At 44.3% G+C, this 16,176-nt stretch overlaps 1 protein-coding gene across 3 annotated transcripts in view; it reads left to right on the forward strand.

Moving 5' to 3' along the window:
- Positions 1-15,866, forward strand: part of net1 (neuroepithelial cell transforming 1) — a 48,273-nt gene extending 32,407 nt beyond the window's left edge. For 2 of the 3 annotated variants that reach the window (XM_050036181.1, XM_050036182.1), the window contains exons 4-11: positions 11,522-11,629; positions 11,749-11,913; positions 12,418-12,480; positions 12,714-12,887; positions 12,991-13,248; positions 13,340-13,510; positions 13,744-13,930; positions 14,039-15,866. In XM_050036181.1, the coding sequence (XP_049892138.1) occupies positions 11,522-11,629; positions 11,749-11,913; positions 12,418-12,480; positions 12,714-12,887; positions 12,991-13,248; positions 13,340-13,510; positions 13,744-13,930; positions 14,039-14,487 (1,575 nt within the window). In that variant the 3' untranslated portion in view covers positions 14,488-15,866. Of the gene's footprint in view, positions 1-8,403; positions 8,729-11,521; positions 11,630-11,748; positions 11,914-12,417; positions 12,481-12,713; positions 12,888-12,990; positions 13,249-13,339; positions 13,511-13,743; positions 13,931-14,038 lie in introns of those variants that run through there. The other variant, XM_050036183.1, reaches the window with a different exon arrangement.
- Positions 15,867-16,176: the final 310 nt, after the last annotated feature.

Raw genomic sequence — 16,176 nt, forward strand, 5'->3', positions numbered from 1 at the left:
AGGTGCTGATTTCAGTCGGTATTCTCCCTGCCTTGTGCTATCTGTGTGTTAACATTTTCAAAATCCTCTTAGCTACAGGAAAAAAAAAAACCTCAGAGCTAACAACCTACACTCTGAAAATGGCGAGTTGTGATGAAGATTTGGATTGTGCAGTAAAGCATGCCTGCTTTGCTCTTTCGGCCAAATGTTGTAAAGATGTACAACAAATAAGACAACTTGTGAACGCACCTTGGTAAAGCCCAGACTCCGTCTCGCAGGATGCTTGATGTTAATCTGTTTTCTGACACAGCCAGGCGGAGCAGATTTGCCCCATCTTCTTACCCTAACAGCAGCATGTGCCAGTGACAGTGACCTCACAAATGTATCGATCCATTCCTCTTCACGTGAGCTTCTGTGATATTGTCAGAATAAATAATGTTTTGCAAGAGCCACATAGTAACAGTGCTCACCACCCCACTTGAAAATGTTCCACCAGAAGAAGTTCCTCCCCAACACTTTTGTAAGGACATCATCACTGTATCCAGAGCCAACACATTCTCACTCCGATTTTGTCACTAATCAAGGTTTGGTCATTGATTTTCCATGTCGAGGTCTAGGTCGAAGTTCCTGGCTGTGTTGGTTGTTGACAATCTGGGATGCCATGTCAACTTCAGCCTGTTACCTACATTGTCTGTTTTCAAACTACACTTCCGTTTTCACAGGATTTGTACAGTTTGCATATAGTCTCTTTCAAAATAAATGCACTACGTAGGTACAACACCATGAATCAACACTTTTTTCCTTCAGCAACAAAAGCACACCGTTGGATTTAGGAAAAAATAACGGTTTGGCTTTACAATCTTACGGGAAGTGAACACTGGCCTCCTGGGTGAAAGCCTGTGGATGTTGGTCCCATCCATCATCCCTCTCACCTTCCTTACTCGGGCCTCCACTCCCTTAACTTTTGATGTTGTTAAACATCCACAGGCTAACCCGACAAGCATGGTTTATCTAACAAACAACTTTTGCACAGCTTAAAGGGATAGTGCACCCAAAAATGAAAATTCAGCCATTACTCACCCATATGCCGAGGGAGGCTCAGGTGAAGATTTAGAGTCCTCACATCCCTTGCAGAGATCCCAGGGGAGAGGGGTAGCAGCACAACTCCACGTAATGGAGGCTTACGGCGCCCCAGATTCAAACGTCCAAAAACACATAATTGAAACTACAAAATATCTCCATACTACTCGTCCGTAGTGATCAAAGTGTCCTGGGGCGCCATAAGCCTCCATTAGATGGAGTTGTGTTGCTAACACCTCTCCCCTTGGATCTCTGCAAGTGATGTGAGGACTCTAAAACTTCATCTTGAGCCTCCCTCGGCATATGGGTGAGTAGATAATGGCTGAATTTTCATTTTTGGGTGCACTATCCCCTGAAGCTTTCCAGGTGGAACTAACACTTTAAAAGATATGATCTACACATGCTTTACGCTTAGGCTCAATCTGACTGTATTTGGGGAAGTCAACTTGAATTATTTGGTTCACAGGGATTACTTTAAAACAGCTGTGCGGAACTTCCACACAGCTGTTCCGACTACAGCCGGCATTCGGCTTCATTCGTAAAATCTCGACTGCAACCGGCAATTACCGCATGCATTTGTTTTGAAGAGCGAGAGGATTAACGTTACTAACATCAGGTCAGTCCAAGTGGAAACAGCAAAATTAATCAGTAAATTCTCCTGTCATGTTTCTGTTCTGATCTAATCCTAACACAGCAAAGCTGTTACCTGCAGCCTTCGCTTGCAAAGCTTACGTTACTAACGTTAGGTCAGTCCAAGTAATTAGTGGAAACATGCTAACATGCTAACGTTACACACAAGTTAGTAGTAAAGTAAGACCTGTTCATAAATGTTCTGGTGTAGCTCTGAATTTCTTATAAACTGANGTATATTCTCTAAATAAAAACAAAAATTACATACCCGTCGATTAGGAAAAGGGCCAACTCAGGATCAGTTTTAAAACCTTTCAAATCTCTCAGCTCTCTCCACTTGGTGAATGCCCGACCGAGGTTTACAGTGTTTGGGCTCGAGCCCTATCACTGTCCCGTTTAGCCTTCTTCTGTTCTTTTTCTTTTTCTTTTAGATGGTTTTCCTTCTTTATTCGCCATGACATCGAAAGTACAACCAAGTCCTTATAGATACATCTGGTAAAACTGCTATGTGTTGAGCAATGCCTGTTGCATCCCGCTTACTCGAAGAACACTCTCTGTAAACACGGCTCCTTCTTCTTCTCTGGTTTAATGGCTGCGGGCCGCTGCAGGCGTGCAGACTTACTTCCACCTCCGGGTGCCGTATTCTGGTTTGCTGACTTCCACTGTGTCTGACCCGACTGAGGCTACGCTAAATAGCCATATAGAGAAAGGCTTTTTTTTTGTTGCTGTTGGGTTCAAATAAATATGCGGATCTTCAAGGGGTAGAATGGTAAAAAGTTCCGCACAGCTGCTTTAACCAAACATCCTGTCACAAACTGTTTCTAAATTACTTAAGAAACCATAGCCCGGGATGTAATGGTAGGGTAGGGTGAAGTGAGTAAAACAGTCAGACATGAAGTTTTAAGTTTATTTACTTTATTAATCCCCTGAGGGGAAATTCAATGTTTTCACTCTTGCTTGTCAATTACACACAGGTCCGAAAGACACACACATGCACAAACAGTACCTATACATGCACAAAGTAGAGAGATGTCAGAGTGAGGGGGCTGCCCTTGGTGAGGCACCCCGAGCGGTTGGGGGGTTTGGTGTCTTGCTCAAGGGCACCTCGGCAGTGCCCAGGAGGTGAACTGGCACCTCTCCAGCCACCAGTCCACGCTCCATATTTTGGTCCGGACGGGGACTCAAACAGGCGACCCTGCGGTTCCCAAACCAGGTCCCTATGGACTGAGCTACTGCCGCCACCAGAGGTGTGGTATTGAAGTATAACTACCACTGGAAATATGATGTATTTCATGTGATGCGAAATCTATCATCATAACTATCATCCCACTCTACTGCAGAACTGTCAAACTGTGTCCTGTGGGTGGGTGCCTCAGAACCAGAATGTCGCAATGAAAATTTCATTGTACATGATGGACGTGAGTCACATGAGACGTAACTTGAACATGAATTCCCTGGAACCCTCAAAACGCTAATGAAACCTCTTCCACTGTCATATTTCTGCTGAACTCTCTAGTTTACAGTAAAAACATAGACGCACATTATCAGCTGGCAACTGTTCACTAAGGTCTCCCTTTGCACTGTAGTGCTGTTGTGTCACCCATGTGCCATATCTACAGAAGTGTGAATTATCCATATGTGTGTGGGCCACCATGACAAAGGACTTCATATTAACTTGGAAAATTGTGTTTTTATGTTTGTGTCTGTAGGCTGAAGATCTATCAGTATCACAAAGCGTCGGCGGTATCACTGTGAGTCTTAGTTACCGCCCTGTGTTTGGTAGCAACCAGCGCTGCTCTGGGTGTGTGAACACTGGCAAAAAGAAAACAGTGTTGAGTAACCCTAGCATGTTAGTCTGGTTGGAGAACTGTGGTTTTTCTACAGGCTGTTGTGTGATTAGATCACTGTCTACATCTTTAGTCTGTATTTAATTGCAGCCACAGAGGAGTGGAGGTATTTATAGTTACTCGTTGTCTTAACAGAAACTTCCTGGATTAATAGTAGTTCTCTCAATCACGCCCTAACCTTGTGGGATGGGGTTGGTTTTGAACTTTACAGGCAAAGACAGTTAGAGATTTCCTCGTCATAGCCTTGATTCAAGTCAGATAAACTGCAGATGCTTCCACTATACAAAAAAATAATGTTTCTCAATCATATAGCAATCAAACAACTCCTTATCATTTAAAAAAAATAATTTATGCAAAATTTTAGCTGCATGGATAAATAAATGAATATCCGGCAAAATGCTTTTCATATAGAATGTGAGCTAATAGGACTGAATTTGCTGTCTGACCATATTAAATGATGGAACGGATGACACTATGTATTAAATGACAGTGATAAGCAGAGGCCAGCTTGTTGTAACAATGTGGGTAGTATGTGTAAATGAGCTATTGTGCGTAAACTTCCCTTCATGTTGCCAGCACTCAGATCTCCCTGCTCATCTCACAGCGAAACATGTCACCTGGAAGATTTTTGCTGTCACTTAGGATGTTGCTCAAACTACAGATTTTACTCATTCTCATATGCCTGCAACCACTAACACAAACTCCAGTCAGAGTTTAACACTAGGCAGTGCTGATCTAACACAAACCAAGTTTCTGTTTCTGTATTGCCTCTGTCTTGCCTAAAATGTTTTCAGGAACATATTGTAGTGTACTGTTAATCTGAAATATAAAAATTTGTGAACAGAAAGTGGGTGCCAAACTGTTTCCTGTTTTGTGTAAATGGAAGCTAAAAAAAAAATTAGGTCCAACAGTAAAACAGTAAAGCCGATCAAATATGAGAAATTCTGTTTCTGCATTGCCTATTCCTCACCTCAGGTGTTTTTAGGAACATTTCAAATTACCGTTTAGCTGCAATACAAAGTCATTTCTTACCACCTGGCTGCCACATTGTTTTTGGAGAAGGCGCAGTGCATTCTGGTAGTTGCAGGTTTTCTACCTTTAGAACAAGAGCGAATGCCACAGTCTCTTTTTATGTTTTCTCTGAACATGTAGCACCAATTTCAAAACTATTTGTGTCTTTCTCGGGGTGGGGCAAAAAAATCGATACAGTATAGTATAGCAATATTTTGTGTAGCAATATTGTATGGACACACAGATGCCAAGTATTGATATTTTCATTGTATAACTTATTAACACTAATACATTTGCTGGAATTAACATGATTGAAGTGAGATGACATAATTAGGGACATAATTTACAGTTCAAAAGAGATCATATTACAGTATATGGCAATATATGTTATGGCAATACCCAGCATATCACAAAACATTTTACATTGCAATAATATTGTATGGTGACTTAATTATCGTGATAGTATCGTATCGTGGGGCCTCTGGTGATTTACTTTCTACTGCATAGACAGCCTAGTTTAATGAAAAGACCATCTTTCCAGCAGTAAAATATTTCTTTAAGGCTTCCAAATCAGTATTAAAATAAGCCTGACAAGAGAGCAGTAAAACCTCCTCCTCTCCAATAATAGCAAGAAACTAAAATACTTTGCATGTTGTTATGACAGCATTGCTGGTCTTTCTGTGACAGTCCTATCATGTCTGAATGAAGTCATTACAAACATTTATGAAACGCACATTTCCACATTTACTGTAACTCAGAAACAGAGGGAAAGATAAATAAATGATATCATGTGGCTTGATGAAAAGTTGCTTATCTGAGAGGTCGGTTGTTGCTACCCAGAGAGATTAATCTTTCAGTCGTTTCTCCCCTCCTCCCCTCCTCCTTCCTGTTGCTAAACTCCATCAGCAGAGGGCGGCAACACCTCCTCCTTGTTGTTTTAAGCCAGTCAGCACTCGGCAGTGTTTCTTTGCCCAGAGCTGCCTGCTAATGCCTTCCCCTAAAGCTGTAATTAGGCCCTGTGCGTCCTGTCCTCTGCTGCTGATGTGGAGTTTAAGTTGAGCTCAGCTCCTCAGGCCTCGGGGCTCAGTCCGTCCCTGGCACGGCATAGGTTAGACAGCGGTGAAACTGTATTACTCATCTCACTCCAGCACTCTGAGCGCAGACTGGCATGTGTGTGTGTTTTGGAGTGTAAATCACGGCTGCACTCCAGCTGCAGCTCAGTGTGACTAGAGGCTACGAGGCCAGGCAGGCCGAGCCATGTTGAGTTGAGTTTTTATAGTGGCTGGGCCAGACGTACAGCTGAATCAGCCCAAGGTCTCCCCATACAGAGTGAGTAACAGCAGGACTGCACACAGTGTCTTCTGAAGACACGCATAGACTACACACAGACATACAGATTCATTTTTTATTAGATCCTCTCTGACTCCTCAGTCTGCATAGTTTTTCGCTCTGCTGTCTTATTTTGCTCCTGAACTTTCTCCCCTCTGAGCCTGAAGTCATTCCCGATCCCGCTTCACTTTGTTTTGGTGGTTTGTGGGTGACGTAATCCCAACTTGGCGTCCTGTTGTTCTGCAGCAAATGAGACCTCCTGACCGCTGCGTCAACAAACCCAAAGAACAAGGTGTCAACATCCATACACCTCCATCAGCATCTGTGTTTTGTCACCCACACACACACAGCAACAGCATGAAGCCTGTGTCCTGTTTCACACCTCCATGTTGACCCAGGAGGATGAAGCAGAGCCATGATCAGGCTTGTCCATTTGCCCCAAAACACACACACATTGTGACACCCTGCCTTGCAGCACCTCCACATTAGCTGCTCCATCAGGCCCTAACACCTCCACTTTTTGCTGTGCATTTGTGCACCAGCTGCAAGGGTGTGTAGAATCTGTGGCTTCAGGTGTGGTTGTCCTTCAGCCATCTGCCTGTCTGGGTGTGCACACATGCATGAAAAAGAGACACAAATTTGATTTCAGCTTCTTTGTCTTTGCTGAAACTGACCAACACGTTGCCCTTTCCTCCACTGTTGGATCAATCAACATATGGGTGGCACTTGCACCCCCCCAGTGGTGCTCAATATACAGGTTTCAGTTTCAACATCTGGCTGAGTGTGTTACAATGCTCCCCTATTGATATTCTAATTGATTACCTCCCCCATTTGAAATGATGAGACTGATAACAGCTCTGTTTAAAGCAGGGAGCAGAGAGCATTGCCCCCCCCCCCCCCAAAGCAGAGACTGCTTTGATAATTAGCCGGCAAGAAGAGGCCAAGTAATAATGACTTTGTAGTTTATTAATTAGTGCAGAATTAGTAATTTAGTTCCAAACATTTTAGTACCTGATTCCAACCTAGTAAAAGCTGCAATGAATAATCCCCCTTTTGTGTTAGGACTAAAACTTTTGATCTAGATTGGACTTTTATCTCCTCATGACTGTAACACTCATTACTGATCACAGTGATGTGGTAAAATAGTTAGATATGTTCACTTTAGTATTTATGGTTTCTCCTTGTCTCGGTTTTTTACTTAAGGAATCCCCAGACTGTTGCACAAAAGACCTTAGTGACCAAAGCAAGGTAAACAAAAAAAAAAACTTGAGGTACCTCTGACTCTAGCTTAACTACAACATGACCGAGTTTAGGGTGATAAATGAAAAAACTCATTTATCACTCTCAGAGAAGAGTGTTCTGGGACCAGGAGAACCAGATTGATACACTTGATTTTACACTTTAGATTTGACTGAATTAATTTTTGTCGCAATTTCTTCCTGCAATTGTTTTCTGGTATTTGGGGATCAAATTCACAATTAAACATACAATCTCCATGGAAACTTTAAAACTGTAAAATCTCCTTCAACGCAGTAAATGAGTTAACGTTTTTTCTTAACTAACAAAACCTTTTATGGGATTCTGTGCAACTGTGTAAGTCCCTAAGCTATGAAGAAATTAAGCCCTAAGTGTCATACTTAAGGAGAAAACTAAGGGTGTTTTGTGCTATCTGTCGGAGGACTCCCAAACCCTGCCATTTTATATATACCCCTGCCAGTGTTGAATTGAAACCTATGCCCTTAAAACTTAAGCTGTCTAACTCACAATTAAAATTCTTTTGAACTTAAAAGCTTAAGAACAAAAAAGCTGAATTCTGAAAGCTAAATTCTAATAACTGTGGCAGGTATATCAAGAGGCTAATATTGTCTTTTCACAGATCAGATATATATATATATATATATATATATATATACATACATACATACGTGTGTGTGTGTGTGTGTGTGTGTGTGTGTGTGTGTGTGTGTGTGTGTGTGTGTGTGTGTGTTGCAAGTTCTCCCCAAAAAAGTTGAAGATGTTTGAATTATTGGGATTTGTTATCAATTAATTGTTTCCAGCTCTAGCAGTTACATCATCAATCATTTCCAAGTAAATTTGATTGTAAAGCTAGTTGCTGAATTGCAGCAAAAACAGCTTATCCCTTGTAGTACTCTTTCATAATAGTTGTGATGAATCATTTCCAGATGTATTTTATGCATTATTGTCAAAACGAAAAAAGGCTTGTTAGGCTTTACAGCAAAAGTTAAACTATGAGGAATAACCCATATTGTGTTAGATAAGGTTCACTCTTTTTCCAACATTAATGCACCCTCATCAGAATTGTTTACGTCAACTCTACCTAGCAGTAAGCTCTTCCAGTCATCGTAAAATTCTCACTACTGTTTTTATTCTGCGTTGATGGACCAACAGAGCCTGCGGGCAGCTGCTCCCCACTTCCAGGGAAAGCTTTCCTGCATCATCTGCAGCTATGAGGGCTGAGCAGAGGCTTGCTCCTCCCCTGTCTGGACTGCCGGTATAAAGCCTTCCCTCACTCAGTTTACCTCAGACCAAAGATTAGAAAGCGTGTTTGAGGGTAGCGCACAGAGAGCTCCAGCCCCTGAGGCAAGAAGAACAGGGGGGAAGGTGTATTTATTTATTTAAGTTTATTTTTTTGACTCACACAGCTCTTGATTTTGATCAACGTTTTTTCTGTCATGTGGATTACTTCAAGCTGACTCGCCAGGATTAAGAAAACGGATATTGTGTTTTTATTGAAAGCTATGGTGGCTTACGATGAACTGGGTAGCTTGGTGCCTATCAAACGGACTCTGCAAGTGATAGACTACCAGAACCAAGCCAACAAAGAGTCAGAGGTGAGATGCAAAAACACACTGTGAAGGTGGTGGTGGTGGTGGTTGATATTTCTTCTTTGTTTAGCTGTTGCCTGTGTCTCCAAGTCATTGTTTGTCCGGAACTCATTCAGATGAAGTCATATCTTTGTGTCAGATTGTGAGTGAATCAGCGCCTAACCCTGCTCTTATCTTACTTGGGCACACAGTGTTTGTGTGTGATAATGTGCGTGTGCTTTCAATTGCCTTGTACCTGTAAGATGAGACTTTGAACTTTGTCCCTGGGCAGGTTTGAGATACTGCCTAACCTGGAAAAGTTAATCATTGGATTACACTGTACCTATGAAGTTGTAAACAGTGGACAGACCCCCCTCAGTGTTGTGTATTCCCATTCTGTTCTTTAATATGCATCCCAGCAGGGAGCTCAGTCTTGATGGGATATTGGAGGGATTGGGACAGTTGGTAGACTCAAAGTACTACAAACATTGAAGCAGCAGGGGGTAAACTCTCAGTCAACAACCCTGTCTAGAATTACTTGTTTTTTAACTCTGATATTTGGAGTGAAATGCAAATTCAACACAGCAGCCTGAGAGCATTCCTTCAGCTGCAGACACAGTTAAAGGGACATTAGTGTTGAAACCCAGGTGTGCCTTCTGTACTATTTCAGCTCCTTCCTTCCCTCTCTGAGGCATACATAGTTCTCTTTCGGAAGAGATTTCAGGAAGATGGTTTCATTGACAGTAAACCATATGATAAAGGAGAAGGACAATTCATGAAGTGAGTCCTGTTCTCACAGAACCTTTCGTTTTACACCCTGTGCTGGCTTACTGGTGACCTCAACTCTTTCCTTTGTGGTCTGCTCTCAGCACCTATCAGCACAAACTGTGCTGCAATCCCAGGAACACATCTGGAGTATTAGCTCACAGCACACACAGAGTTACATCAAAGAGAAAGCACAGGAAGCACTTTGGGGATCCCTGAAAAAAACTCCTGATGTTTATAAGGTTGTAATCTTGGGTCAGGAGTTTAAGGAGTGCGCTGCACATGGTCAGTATGTATGTCTGGAGGCTCGGTGTTTCACTGATAATAGTTATCCAACACAGCAGCACAAACCCCGGATCTGTCTGGTTTCCTGAAGTGAGCCAGATTCGTTCGTACCTCCACAGAGTGCATGAGTCAAACTGCCATGAATAGCAACTTTCCCTCGTTTGTCTGCACATTTTCACTTTACAGCTGATAAACAAAGAGTGGGACTAGTGGGCTTTTGTTATTCTGGGGCTGGTTCCTGAAGGACAGGAAGGGCAGAATGACCAGCATGCGTTTCCAATGTTGACATTGGAACCCCCACCCACCTGAAACTCTTTTACTCTCTCTGTCTGCTGATATTAAAAGGTCAAAAATAAGATTCAGGCAAGTCAAGTCCCCAGAGGCAAGGTAAAAAAAGAAAGATCTGTCTTTGCATGCGGAACACGGTCAAAGCAGTGACTCCGCCACTAGAGGGCTTGCTATGTTTTCAAGGCTGCTCTGGTCCAACTTGGAGACCCAGAGCAGACGGTGACTCGACCGCAGCCTCAGCAGCTCCCAGGCCACAGCAGACTGAGCGGATCTGTTCTACAGCTGTGTCCGCAGAGCCCGGAGCCTCAATGGCTGCTCTGTTTCCCAGATTCGCTGAGCCAAGGCAAAACCCAATTTGGCCTGAGTCAGGAGAAAACACATACGGCTTTTAGCAGTGCGGTGCTCGATTTCAGAGAGCAAGCCCTCATTAGTGTGAAGTTCTTAAAATGCAAAATGTTTTGCGGGGAGTGCAAACTTTGGGAATGCTAATTATGGCTGTCTCCTCGTGTCATGTTTTTGAAGAGGCTCTGTGGGCTGAAATCATTACCTCAGATCTTCAGCTCTTTGATTCCTGCAGCCTGTTGTTGTTGGCACGGGGCCAGGTAGCTCTCTCCTTTCTCTCAGCCTCGGGGCTGGGTGAGGGGAGGAGAGAAGGGGGGTCACCTGGCCCAGGTGTAGCACTGCTCTCACGCGAAGCCTGTTGAGGAGCCTGTCTCGACTCGCAGCCATAAACACCACCATGCACCCCCTGCGATGCCGCACTGTGTAAGCACTTGAGAGGGGACAGATTCACTGACTTTTTATGACTGCTGCTCCTTTGCCCGACTCACAGCGGTGGTCTGTTTTACTGAACAATCCTGACACACTGCCACACTTTCCATACTGTGTCCCTGGGAAAGGCAGTTAAAGAGCTGCAGCAATCAGGAAGCATTTATCTCACACTGTCACACTGAGTGATGGAGCAGATCCACTCTCAAGTGGAGCTGTAGCTGTTGTCAGGCCAGATAGCAGCAGAGTGTGTGCGGGGAGGGGTGCTGAACAGCTGAGAGCAGGGTCTCGTGCATTCCTGGCATTCCTCCAGACCCCCTTCCCCTCCAGATCAGCAGTCAGAAAGGGTCTTTGTGCTCCGTGGGGCTGGCCTGGCTCAAGACCATTCACATGATGGAGCCAACAGCTGCTGGAGCGGCTTCCTCCTCCTCAGTATCTCAGTCTGTCCACTGGTCCGCCAGTCTGTCTGGCTGCGGCTCGACCTCGGCTCCAGCTACTCCTATTTCCTCACCCCAAAGCTGGGAGTGGAGTCAATAATGAGGATTTATGACTTGACTTGATGTGTTTCATCACAAGGAAGTCACAAGGGAGCATCTGGACTAACTGCTGAGGTCTCTCACAGTTGGCATTACTGATGGATTTGCCCTGTGCTGCTTTTCTTTGACATGACATTGCCTGACTAATCTTTCCCACCATTTTTCTCTTGTTCTCTAGGAACCCAGCACAAAGCGTGTCCGTCCTCTCGGCAGGGTGACGTCGCTAGCCAACCTCATCTCTCCGGTGAAGAATGGGGCCGTCCGGCGCTTCGGCCAAACCATCCAGGTAAGCTCCTGTGACACCCCACAAAAAGGGAACACCAAGGGGCACCTCTTTGCACCAAACAACTTGGCTTCCTGTTGCAACACGTCTGACATCTGGGGCTTCCTCTTTCCCATCTGCAGGCCTCTTTCAGGGGCGATGGAAAGTCGCCGGGCATGCCCCAGAAGCCTTGCAGCAAGGCGGCGGCCCCAACACCACCCAAAAGGAGGAACAGCACACTGTGGTCAGAGACGCTAGACATCCACCAGAAGGGAACTTTCTCCACCAAAGAGATCAAGCGGCAGGAGGTGAGAATCAGCACTGACACATGAACATACAGTAGAGCATGGTGAGGACACCAAGGGGTACAGGGGCAGGTAAATGAGTTTGCTCAGTACGAAATCCAGACGGTGGTAAATTCGGCCACACTAGTTTAACATAACCCTGTAGTATTTGTGTCAAATAGTCTAAATGGGGCAAAAAGCCTTCCCAGGCTTTTTTCCCAGTCTCACATATACCTGACAAGCCAACAAACTCGTGCTCTCCTGCCCTACCTCTCTACTTGTCCTGCATATGTCAGACATCTTAGCCAACTGTCAGAAGCCATAAACTTTTTATAGTTTTAAACACAGAGAGCACAGAAGAGCGGGAGAGAGCAGCCAGAAAGATTTCAAAGGTGACCTCAGTCATCAGGCACCAGCACAGTTTTAGATGTAATCTAATGGCTATCAGTTGCAATAATGTAATGGCATCCTGATCCATGTGTTTTACTAAAAAAGTATCTTTTTGTTCCTCCTCCTCTCCTTCCTCAGGCCATATTTGAGCTGTCTCGTGGAGAACAGGACCTGATCGAGGACCTCCAGCTCGCACGCAAGGTTTGTACTTGTAAATCTCTGAGGCAGAGGGAGTACATATTAAGCAAACAGATTAAATCAAAGTCTGGCAGGGCTTCCACACAGCCATTCCAGGAACTAAAAAAAGACGGGAATTATTCCGCTGTCTTTCTCTTGTACCCCTACTGCTCTATACGAGCTATTTTTAGCATCCACCCCCTTTTGGCATGATGGGATGTTGTTGTTTGACTGTTTGGCTTTTCTCCCGTACACAGGCGTACCATGACCCAATGCTGAAGCTCTCCATTATGTCTGAGGAGGAGCTCACTCACATCTTCGGCAACCTGGATGCCTACATCCCTCTGCACGAGGATCTCCTGGCACAGCTTTCCAAAGCCACAGGGCCGGATGGGACCGTGGGTGAGATCGGGCAGATTGTCGTGAGCTGGGTAAGCATCCTGTCAAGTACCTCAACCTTTTTGACTCTGTTAAAGTTCAACTGGTTTCCAGTAAGAAAGGCAGCATTAGTAAGTGTCTCCTCTCACCCTCCAGCTGCCCAGGCTTAACGCCTACAAGGACTACTGCAGCAACCAGCTGGCAGCCAAGGCGCTGCTGGACCAGAAGAAGCAGGACCGCAGGGTGCAGGACTTCCTGCAGCGCTGCCTTGAGTCACCCTTTAGCAGGAAGCTGGACCTGTGGAGCTTCCTGGACATCCCACGCTCCCGCCTGGTCAAATACCCACTGCTGCTTAAAGAGATACTGAAACACACTCCACCAGAGCACCCAGACGCCGCCAGCCTGGAAGAAGCGGTAAGTCAAGGACACAGATTTGTGGCATTATCTTTAGATTGAGCTTATAAAACATGGCTGAAGTTAATATTTTGATCCTTTGTGTGTTCAGATCACCATCATGCAGGGTGTGCTGTCAGACATCAATATGAAGAAGGGAGAGTCTGAGTGCCAGTACTACATCGACAAGCTGGAGTATCTGGATGACAGGCAGAGGGACCCTCTTATCGAGCAATGCAAGAGCCTACTGTGTCACGGGGAGCTGCGGAACAAGAGCGGCACGGTGAGCAAAACACAACACAATGCTCCTTTGGCTGCCTCTTCACTCATCAACACAAGCCTCACATCCCATATAAGGCAATCAGGCTATAACTGTCTGCTTCACTGACCCCTAACCAGCCCATGATTTAACCATTCGAGTATGAACTTTTGATAAGAGTAAACATCTTGCAGGAAACTTTATTGGTGGTTATGTAAAATATCTGGTTTTAATAATTGTTTTTTGTTTCTTTCCAGAAGTTGCATGTGTTCCTGTTCACTGAGCTGCTGGTTCTGACCCGCCCCGTCACCAGGAACGAGCGCCAGTGTTTCCAGGTTTACCGGCAGCCAATCCCAGTGCACGATCTTGTGTTGGAGGACCTGCAGGACGGAGACGTCAGAATGGGCGGCTCCTTCAGAGGCGCCTTCAGCAATGCAGATAAAGGTGAGGCTTGTGTCAAAGTCAAAAAGTCTACAGGGGTTAGCACAGGAATATAGACAGTGCTCAGTCAAAATTTTTTGCTAATTCAACTTTTTTCCACTTTCTCCACAGCCAAGAACATTTTCCGCGTGCGTCCCCAAGACCCAAGCCAGGCGCAGTCCCACACGCTGCAGGTCAACGATGTTTTCCATAAGCAGCAGTGGCTCAACTGCCTCCGCAGTGCCATTTCCGTCCACCGGCCCCTCAGCGAGCCCTCCACGCCCTCCCCGCCTGTGAGCGACTCCCGCTTCAAGCGCCGCCCTTCCTCTGTCTCTGCCATCGTCCACATGGAGGAAGCAGACGAGAACTGCCCACAGCCGGCTTCTCACTCTGCCCCCAGCTCACCGTGCAACAGCACAACCCCCAGCCCCACCACGACGTCCCCTTCATCTCACTCCTCCTCATCGTCTTTGTCGACGACATCTTCGACGTCGCCGCTCTCCTCACCCACATTGCTCAAAACCAAAAAGGACAAGAAATCTTTGTGTTCTTTAGGGAAGAGAAAAGAGACTATGGTGTGAGCTGAGGTGAAAGGAGAAAATGGACTCCTGGGTGGACATTTTGTTTTTTGTACATAAATGTTAAGAAAACAACACGGAGAAGCGTGGGACTCGTATTTATGTGTGTCTGCGTGCGTGCGTATTATTACAACAGTGTTCTGTGTTACTGTCCTCTTCGGCAGCTATTTACCTTACCCCTCCATCCAAGCGCATCCCACAGAGACACAGTATTCTGGAGAGACGTGCACGGCTTCCACAGGCTCTTAAAAGGGAAGCATAATGAGAAGCAAACCCATTTTTCACACATGAATCTGTGTGTCCTGAGTTTGTTGATTTCTTGAAGATAGAGGTGGTGCATTCAATCCTGTTTACTATTAATTTGATATTTAAGCATTATTTTAGACCTTTTTTGGGGGGCTAATGAAAGTTTTACATTTTTATATTTTAAAATTTATTGTAGTATTTTTTTAGGTATCATAAAGGAGCACTGTTTTAGTTTTTAGGTGAAGTAATTTGAAATTTTGAGTATGTTTAGCAGGCAAGAAAGGAGGAGAATCCCCCTGAAAAAAGATAAAATGTACGACACAAAGCTACAAATTTTTCTGTACAAGTCTGATTTTTACATTAATCAGAAAATGCGTCTTATTTTTATACATTCCTTTAATGACAGATGTTAGGACATGGAATCTTTTTTATTTTTCTGCATGTAGTGCAGTCGGAGGCATTAATTTAAAAATCCAGTGACAGATGAGACTTCAGTCTCTCTGTTTGAACAAACATCACTATGAAGTATAGTGGTAGCAAATCATCTGATGTCAAAATCATGTCAGACAAGAGATGAGAAGTTTTGTTTTAAAACAAAAGTTTGAACTGAGCCATGTTGGTTTTAAAAAAAAAAGCTGACCTTTCAGAATGATACAGACCACTTTTCAGCGTAGCATCTTGCATGGAACTTTAGTTGTGGACACTGCGTGCACCAGTACAGGCAGCAGGATGTATTTACGTGTCCTGAGGGACAGGACAGTTAAACATGTCAAAGACTGGTTGATGGAAATAAGAGAATGTTGTTGAATGCTGAAGGGAAAAGAGAAAAGATAGACAAAGCTGTGTTTTGGAACTGAAATAGACTGTCAATGCAAGACGTTAAACTCCATTAACTTCCTGTGTAAGTTGATGTGATATCTTGCTTACAGATTGATGATAGGTGGTAAAAATCAAGTGAGTGTTAATGGCGGAAAAAAGTACGTAGGGGAAGAGAAGTAAACAAGAAGGTTTTTTGTATGTGTGCATTAAATGTTGTTGCTGAGATGGAAAAAAGAAAAGAGAAAAGGGCAACTTGCCTGCTACGAACTGTATGTAACAAAAGAACAATAAAGATCTGTGTAAGATTTGCAACTGAACTTTTGTTTCATGTCTTTTATCTTTTTCATTCTGACTGGTGATTTGCTTTCTTGCTGACCTGGATGAGTAAACTGATACTAGTCTCATATCCTTCTGTATGCTGACCATGAAGCTAGATGTATTAGCCGATTAGCTAGCTTAGCATAAAGACTGGAAGCAGAGAGAAATGGCTAGCCTTGCTCCGTCCAAAGGTGACAAAATCATATAAGCACCTGTAAAGCTCATTAATTTTACAGTCTTGTTTGTTCAATCTGTAGTTGGAAGTACAAAGACAAGCTGTGGTTACGCATGAAGTCTCTGCTGTTCTGT

Source organism: Epinephelus moara, chromosome 23 (genome assembly GCF_006386435.1).
Source record: "Epinephelus moara isolate mb chromosome 23, YSFRI_EMoa_1.0, whole genome shotgun sequence".
NCBI lineage: Eukaryota > Metazoa > Chordata > Actinopteri > Perciformes > Serranidae > Epinephelus > Epinephelus moara.